The sequence below is a fragment of the Amblyomma mixtum genome, chromosome 3 (genome assembly GCF_055824585.1).
Source record: "Amblyomma mixtum isolate Tamu chromosome 3, ASM5582458v1, whole genome shotgun sequence".
Lineage (NCBI taxonomy): Eukaryota > Metazoa > Arthropoda > Arachnida > Ixodida > Ixodidae > Amblyomma > Amblyomma mixtum.
Genome location: NC_143014.1, coordinates 380463012 through 380471895, shown reverse-complemented (window position 1 = coordinate 380471895; position 8884 = coordinate 380463012). Strand labels below are relative to the sequence as shown.

The following is an 8884-nucleotide window of genomic DNA, read 5'->3' as shown; positions in this document are numbered from 1 at the left end:
AACATATGCTGTATATCTGTGTCCTTCATAAGACTGAATGAAAGCAGGAGTCTCACCGTCAACTAAAGTTCCCTTGTTAAGACACCAAGTGCAGCCGTAGTACCCATTGTACTGCTTTGCATTGAGCAAAGCAGCTCTGGCCGGTGAGTCCACACAGCAGCACACAATTCTGACTGCAGACTCCACAACTTGATCAGCAAAGGTCCACATCAGGCTGCCAACCTCTTGGAACTTGTCCACAAAGGTTTTCATGAAGAGATGTGCAGGTGGATGCTCCTTGCTGAACCAAACTGCTCCAACCAAAATATTCTTCCATCGCAGAGGAACGGGAAGCTCATTGAGGGCAACTTGTATTTGGCCACACAGAACCTTTGCTTGACTTAAATACCGGTGCACCATCAGTATTCATCGTCAAACTTAGGTCACTCCATTTCATTTCGTGGTCGCTGCGAACTTTCTTGTAGAGCAGGCCATCTGTGATATCGGTGAGAGCCTCTGGGCAAGATAAAGCAAGCTGAAGCAGGTTGCTTCCAACTATTTTGCCCATGCGTTTCAGGAGCTGTTGCAGTTGTCGCTTCAAGTTAAGAGTGATCAAAACCTCTCCTAGGCTTGCAACTTCTGAACAAATTCGGCAGCGCCAGTGGCTGGTACCATTGCCATCAATTAAGAACTGGCAAGTTGGGCAGAAGGCATGCATGCTCACCATTTTTGACTTCTGAAGCTTCCACAGTTTTCGAAAACCATATTTGGTTGAAGGAAAAACCTCTTCAGCAAAGAGGGCGTTCAGAAGCTTGAGCAAGCTGTCAACTTGTGTCCACGGTAGCTTAGCTGCCACAACAAATGATAATATCAGGAGCATGGCTTGCAGTCGAGTTGTGGACTGGCCAGGAAGAGTCGTCTTTCAGTTGGTTGCGATGAAATCAGAAAGATCATCTGGGTCGTCAGCTTCCTCATGCACATCAGGGTCTCCCTGCTCAGCTTTCTGGTTAAAAGAGGCAGCACTTCCTGCTTGTTCAGAGAGCTGAGGTAGTGGCAGCAGACATTCTTCACTCTCAGTTTGTTCGTCTGTAACCTCAGCGTCCCCTCTTCGTATCTCATTTACTGCAGCTGACTGCAAAGAATAAACTAAAGAGGAATGTATTAGCTACATCAGACAGTGACGAAAGCCCGAGTGGCATGCTTTGAGAAATCTGGCCGATTAGTGGGTCAGCATCTTATCATGGCATGACGTGGGCCCAATTAATGCTGAATTGTTCCATCCTCACTGCCATTCGCTGTGATAAGATGCTGACCAAGTGACCGGCTCCAGCTCTCACAGTGCTCTAAAGTGAGCTTCACACACTGACATGAGAAGATTTGTCTGAACCGGTGTTCTGCTGGACAAAGAGAGATCCTGAGAGATCCGTTATGTTGAGGGCTCAGTGTTTTTACTTCTTGTCATTCTTACTGGTATGCACAGTAATTTCCATAAAAATTACTACGGGCTTTAAAAAGTATCAGTGTAATCCGTGCTGCTCACAGATGATGTCAGAGCAGAATTTCATGCATACTTCTCTGCATTTGTTGCATACTTAACCAAATGTTGTCAGTAAACAGAGCTTTATTTCCTCGGATGTCTTTTACACCATCTCCTAAGATGGTGAGAAATGACAGGTGGTGGCTAATGTACGACACATAAACTCATGTTTGCCACATCTACATATAGTTAGTTAGTTATATTGATTTTTATGGCGCAAAAGCAACTGAGGCTATGCTGCGCCAAACACAAGGTTAGAGTTTTTGTTAATGGTGAAGCTTTTTAAAAATACTTAGAGTTTGTTTAAAACGATCGCTTCCTTGAGAAACATAAAAATACATGAAATGTCAACCAGTGCTCGATCACCTAAGAGTAGCATGGGGTGTAATGGGATGCTTTCCCTGTAAAATGTTGTGAAATATTTCTTTCTTAGTTCTTCTAATTTTATGCATGAAATTAAAATGTGGTTCACTGTGAGTTCAGCACCACACATTTCACAGAGAGGTTTGTTTTGTTTGGCTAGCAGAAAGTTGTGCGTGAGGTGAGTGTGTCCAATGCGGAGCCGACATAAAATAACTTCGGTAAAACGTTGTTTATGCCTACACGATTGCCATTCCCCTAAAATGGGCTTAACAGAATGTAATTTGTTGTTTATGTGATCTTGCCATGCGGCCTGCCATTTATTTCTGAGTTTACTGTTGATAAACTTTAAGCAATCCCTGTGCGGTATGCTCACTTGTTTTATTTGGCCATTCCGGGCTTGTGCAGCGCATACATCTGCTTTTTCATTACCTACGATTCCAACATGGCTAGGAACCCAGCAGAATTTAATGTTACGTTTTTGTTTTGTGATTTTAACAATGTTATGTATGATGTTACCTATTATGGGTTCAGCAGCATTTCTGGAGTGCAGTGCTTTGAGCATACTCAGGGAATCGGTGTAAATGATGCTATTTTTGATTTTCTCTCTTACTATTTTTTCCACAGCTACAAAGATGGCATAACACTCAGCAGTAAAAACCGATGCGCATTCTGGTAGTCGCATTATCTGTTTGTTTTTTCCTTGGATTACTGCACTTCCAACGTGATTTTCTGTTTTTGAGCCATCGGTATAAAATGCAATGTAAGTGTCATACTTTTCTTCTAGTGCAAAGAATTCCTGTAATATGTACTCATTTGGCGTTTGCTTTTTATCTAAATGTGTCATTGTGAAGTCACATACTGAAGGCAGGCTGTACCATGGTGGCAAACATTCATTCCTTTGTGCAATATTTGGTAGGGCATCTAGTACTGTTAGCTCTTCACATTTATCTTCAAAGCGCAGCAGTAATGGTCTGATAGAATGTGGTTTGTTGATGAATAATCTTTTAGATGGGCACTTGGTTACAACTGGATGGCAGAGATGTTTCGGAAGAGAACGGATTTTTAAGACATACGAGCATGTAAGGGCGATTCTTCGATCCTCAAGAGCGGCTTCATTAGTTTCAACGTAAAGGCTAACTACTGGTGATGTTCTGTATGCTCCAGATGATAGGCGCAGACCAAGATTATGAATGGGGTCTAATCTTTTTAAGTAGGATGCTCTTGCCGAACCATATACTATGCACCCGTAGTCCAGCTTGGAGCGCACCAGAGAGCGATATATTTGTAAAAAGCTTGTTCCATCGGACCCCCACCGCTTCCGTGAGAGAATTTTTAAGATATTGAGGGCTTGAGAAGCTTTCTTTTTAAGGTTGTTAATATGTGGTAGAAATGTGAGTTTCTTGTCGAAAGTTACGCCTAAAAATTTGTGTTCTAGTTTAATTGGTAGCGCAGTGTGATTCAAGTATAGACTGGGATCGACCTGTAGGCCTCGTCGCAATGAAAAAAGAACAGCTACTGTTTTTTGAGGAGAAAATTTAAACCCATTTATGTCTGCCCAAGCACCTAGTTTATTTAGTGTGATTTGTATTTGTCTCTCACAGGTTGATATGCTAGAGGACGTGCATGCTATTTGTAGGTCATCTACATAGACTGAATACATTATGGATTTGGGTATTACTTTAGCTAAGGAATTCATTTTTACTATGAAGAGTGTCGTGCTTAGAATGCACCCCTGGGGTACGCCGTTCTCTTGGGTGAAAGTCATGGAGAGAGTTGCTCCTAGGCGGACTCGGAATGTGCGGTTAGCCAGGAAGTCGTTCAAGCAGTTCATCATCCTGCCGCGGATACCTAGCTCTGCTAGGTCCCGGAGGATGCCGAACTTCCACGTAGTATCGTAGGCCTTCTCCAAGTCGAAGAAGACCCCAATACAGTGCTGCTTGTGGATGAACGCCTCCCGGATGGTGTTTTCTAGGCGGACAAGATGATCTGTGGTGGAGCATGTTTTCTTAAACCCACATTGGTGTTTATCTAGTAGTTGCCGAGATTCAAGTACGAAGGTTAGTCTAATGTTTATTACACTTTCGAAAGATTTAGCAATGCAGCTGGTAAGGGCTATTGGTCTATAACTGCTAGGACTTGTTGGTGGTTTTCCGGGTTTGAGAAAAGGTATTATGACTGCTTTTTTCCACTCGTCAGGTATACTGCTAGGACTTGTTGGTGGTTTTCCGGGTTTGAGAAAAGGTATTATGACTGCTTTTTTCCACTCGTCAGGTATATTTCCAGTTATCCAGATTTTATTAAAGAATTTTAACAGTGCCTCTACAGCAGCCTCCGAGAGATGGGCAAGCATAGCGTAATGCACATTGTCCGGTCCTGGTGCTGTCTTTTTTCCAGAAGATAATACCTTATTTAATTCTTGCAGTGTGAGAGGCTGGTTGTAATCCTCATGTATACCTGCTCCGGATGGGAATTTTTGTTTTTCAGCTATTGCTTTGTGTTTCTGAAATGTGTTTGTGTAGTTGGATGAGCTTGAGATCTCAGCAAAATGCTCGCCCAATATGTTCGCCTGTTCTTCTAAAGATGTTTGTGTCCCGGGTGCTGTCAAGAGGGGAAGTGTGAAAGGGGTATGGTCACCAGTAAATTTACGAACTTTTTCCCACATTTTCTTTGATGTTATTGAACTATTTATTGAGGAGACATATTTCTGCCAAGAGGTTTTCTCTGCATTTCTTCGCACATAGCGCGCTCTGGCTTTTGCCTTCTTAAAGGTAAGTAAGTTCTCTGCAGTGGGATATCGACGCAGAGTGCTCCACGCTTTGTTTTGTTGTTTCTTTGCTAATGTGCATTCTTTTGTCCACCACACTTTGTGTTTCTTTTGTGCGAGTCCTGTTGTTTGTGGTATAGCGAGTGTTGCGGCCGATATTATGCATTCAGTAAACTTCTCATTAATTTCATCTGTGCTTAGGTCGTCACAAAATTCCTTTTCCAGAGTGGCACTTTTTGTAAAAAGTGACCAGTCGGCGAGCTGAATTTTCCAGCGCCGTGGCCTTGTGGGGATGATTGGAGTAGACGATGAGAGCCTGATGACGGTAGGTAAGTGATCGCTGCCCAAGGGGTCATTTAAAACATCCCATTTAAAATTGTTAAAAAGTAATGGTGATGCGAAAGCTAAATCGAGAGAGCTCATTTTTGCTGAGCTTGGACAGCAATATGTGGCTTTTCCCGTATTTAAAAGACAGACATTATTCGAAAGTATAAAATCTTCGATTGTTTGGCCTCTAGAGTCACAGCGTTCGCTTCCCCAAAACGGAGAGTGAGCGTTAAAATCGCCAACTACCAGAAATGGCTCCGGCAGTTCATCGATCAGGCTTTCTAGATCTTGGCATGTTAATGTGATGTGTGGGGGAAGATATACAGAACATATTGTAATGGTTTTGTAGCTGATGACGCTAACCGCAACCGCCTCAAGTTTTGTTTTCAGTTTGATTTCTTGAGCCGGGACGCCGCTTTGGATGATGATTACGACGCCTCCCAAGAGTCTATTTGCATGTTCACGATCACGCCTAAAAGTTGTATAATGTTTTAAGATATTTGAATGTTGTGGACCAAGATTGGTCTCCTGGAGACATAGGGCTAGAGGCATCACTGACCCTAGAATATGAGTTATATCATTGTAGTTCCTCAACATTCCTCTACAGTTCCATTGTATTATGAAAGCCATCTTAGTTTTGTGTTTGTACTGATTGAAAAAACTAAATCAAGTTGTTTATGGCCCCGTGACTTGGGGCCTGTCTCTTTTTGACCGATCCAGGGAGCTCCGCCGACCATCCGACGTGGACGGCGAGGGGCTGCCCGGGGTCGTGTCCATCGCCTCTGCGGAGGCACTGGACGACCGTGCAGGAGGCACATTGATTTTCGAATTTGACCTCGACCTGTGGGAAGAGGTCTTTGGGCCCGCCGACCCGGGGGTCTGCGTCCCCTCCTTTGGGGTAGGCGGAGTAGCGTGAGCTACTCCACCAGACGGCGCGGATGGCCCCGCCACAGGCTCACTACGTGTGGCCTGGACAGGTGCCGAAGCCTGGTGTGGTGCGCCGCGCCCACGCACCACATCGGCGAAGTTTGTTTTTGCAGTGAAGGTGAATTTGTTTGTTTGAGAGTATTGCCTTCTTGCTTCTTTGAAAGAAATGTTTTGCGTAGTCTTGAGAGTAATGATTTCTTTCTCTTTTTTCCAGGACGGACAAGCCCTGGAGTAGGCAGCATGGTCGCCATCACAGTTTGCACACCGTAGGTTAGCAACACATTCTTCGGATTGGTGGTCCTTCGAAGAGCATTTTGAGCAAGTTTTGCGGCCGCGACAACTCTGGGAGCCGTGGCCAAATCTCTGGCAGTTGAAACATCTGCGTGGGTTGGGAATATACGGTCTTACATTTATTTTCAGGTAGCCTACTTCAATGGATTCGGGTAATGTGCTCATGTTGAATGTCAAGATCAGGTGTTTGGTGTCCACTTCTTTGCCATCCTTCCGGATCTTGATCCGGTGGACATCTATAACTTCTTGGTCAGTAAGTCCTTCGAGCATTTCCTTTTCAGAAAGGTGGACAAAATCTATTTCAGAAATGACGCCTCGTACAGTATTCAGAGACCGATGTGGGGTCACAGAGACAGGGATGTCCCCAATGGATACAATTGTTGCAACTTTTGAGTGTTGTATGCTGTCGCGCAGTTCAAGAAGTAAGTCGCCACTGGCCATTTTTGACACCTTGTAGCCAAGGCCTAAGGCATCCGTCAAGCGTTTTGAGACTTGGAATGGGGATAATTATCCTTGCTTGTGTTTCTTCTGCTTTACTGTGAATGACATGAAATTTTGGAAAGGATACTTTTCTTTTCTGGAAAAAGTCATCTGCTTCGGTCCGCCCTCTCTTGAGAGAGCGATCAAGTTTTGAAAGGGGGGGAGCCATAAAAAATGTAGTTTTTCGGTCATGGTGCCAGCCACCCACCATGGAGTCCAACAAGGGGACGCGACAGGTACTTGAAAGAAAGTCCTGCCCACGCCAGCTGTACACCTTAACTATAACCTAATATGACTCAACTCAGGGTAGTTGGTCACACACGGTTAACCCTCGCCGCCAGGAAAAAGGAAAAAAACAAAGAGGGGAGGATACAGGAAAGTTGTAAGAAAGGAAATAGGAAAGTGAAAGGTAGAGGGGAGGACAGGAAAAGGCGACTGCCGATTTCCCCCGGTCGGGTCAGGCCGGAGGTGCCGTCTACAGGAAGCTGGGGCCAAAGTGGTGTGTTGCCTCCGCCGAGGGGCCTTAAGGGTCCAAACGCTCGGCATCGGCTCAACCACCAGGATCCCCTTTTCCCCGGACACGGCGATGCCACGCACGGCTAAGCGCGGATGCTCGGGTCCGTGGTGACGCATTGTTCACCATCATCCCCCTGAGGGGATGTCCCTGCGGATGCTCGGGTTAACCCCGTGGTGACATCTACATATAGTATGCTGATGTAGTCGATACCTCTTACACATTTATAGTGTTCAGTTGGAGTTCGTGTTTGGCTGCATTTATGTTGATGAACTTTCTAATTCCCCAAATGATGACGGTTACATCCAATTTGGTGCTATTTGCCTGTATTTCAGCCTGGCCCTCAGAACGCAGCAATATTTCAATCCACATTTCACCTCACCAGTCCCCTTCTGCTTCTGTTTCTTGTTCCTCTTAATTCGATGCTGCGGAGTGCTTTTTTTCCTGATCATTGTACACCCGCGCTGCCTTGTTTTCTTCTGCCAGAATCTGATGCGACAAACTTTTTTGCCATGGTTTATGCCGCATCAATTCATCATTTCCGTCTCCTAGCCCTCTTTCTCATTTCTGCATGCTGCGTTCTGCTATCAGCCGTCACTATGCATCCATCACAGACAATGAATGTTTTGGACGTTGATAGGCCATGCAAGCTCCGCCTTCTCAGGAACTCTTTAGATGCTTACCGCGTAGTCAAGAGCATGACCACTGCCTGCGGTGGGTGTAAGGACCCTAGGTTCTCGCGATTCCACAAAAAAAAATCGGGGACTTTAGCTCTCTCCCCCCCCTTTCAAAAAGAAAAAAAAGGGGGGGGGGAGTTGAAATACAGAATTAACGAATAGGTCCAAGTTATTTAAAAGGCAACGCTTCAAAGGAGCACGGCACAGTCTCGCGAAGCAAATCCTCCATTACGGTAATGCACGCACATCACGCAGCAGCAACCGCGCCGTCATGATCCGTGCCGCCGGTGCTCGGCGTTTCGAGCTATCCAGCTCCAGCACCCGTTTGCCCTTCTTTGCTGTTCCTACTTCGCTCAATGCCTTTTATTTCGCAACGACCCGTACCTCCTTTCCGCATCCACACCCACAAATATGCACTTGCTCGCCCCGCATTTTGCTTCAAGAATTCACTGAAAAGCGGGCTTCTCCTCGCGTCTTGCAAGCCTAATGGCAAAGGTCGCTTTTGCAACATTGCACAGCTCGGGGAAAAAAAAAACACTAGCGGATTCTTACGTAAACAAGTCGGTGAATTACCTGCGGTGCTTGAGACGTTGCAGTGGATTCCTTTTGTAGCCGGCTCCATGTCGTCTGCCAAGGTGCAAGAACGAGCACACTGAAGACAGATGGAACGCACAACCAAGGAGACGATGACAGACAGCGCTGGAAATTCCTTTCTTTTTTTTTTATAGCGTGCTTAAATGCGTGCCCGCCTCTCCCAGCAAGGCAAACGCTACAATCTAGCCAAAAAGAAAGTGGCGCTTACAAAGTTTACTACATTTGCAACATAATACAGATAACTCAATCTGTTTCAGAGCAACGTGCTAAAGCTGTGTGCATCAGCATGCAATTTTTTGTTTGACAAGACTGCAGCACCACACACACCATTACGTTGTCAAAAGATCATGTAGAGAGTTTGTTCCAACCTTCTTGGTTTGTTCTTACTGCGCGATGTTGGTGACGCTTGCCTTGCTCACGAGTGAGCATCA

The 8884-nt window shown here is 45.3% G+C and overlaps 2 protein-coding genes across 3 annotated transcripts in view; one reads left to right on the top strand and one right to left on the bottom strand.

The window, feature by feature from the left end:
• The window catches only part of LOC149356976 (uncharacterized), a 592868-nt gene that overhangs the window by 232269 nt on the left and 351715 nt on the right, over positions 1 to 8884 (top strand). The gene's annotated exons all lie outside the window — the stretch shown is intronic.
• The window catches only part of LOC149356983 (BEN domain-containing protein 5-like), a 31563-nt gene that overhangs the window by 7801 nt on the left and 14878 nt on the right, over positions 1 to 8884 (bottom strand). Inside the window, exon 3 of one of the 2 annotated variants that reach the window (XR_016291713.1) lies at positions 57 to 8486. Coding sequence is in view for 1 of the 2 variants with exons in the window: in XM_089584383.1 (XP_089440509.1) it covers positions 8433 to 8486 (54 nt within the window). In the remaining variant the exon portion in view is untranslated. The remainder of the gene's footprint in view (positions 1 to 56; positions 8487 to 8884) is intronic. The other variant, XM_089584383.1, reaches the window with a different exon arrangement.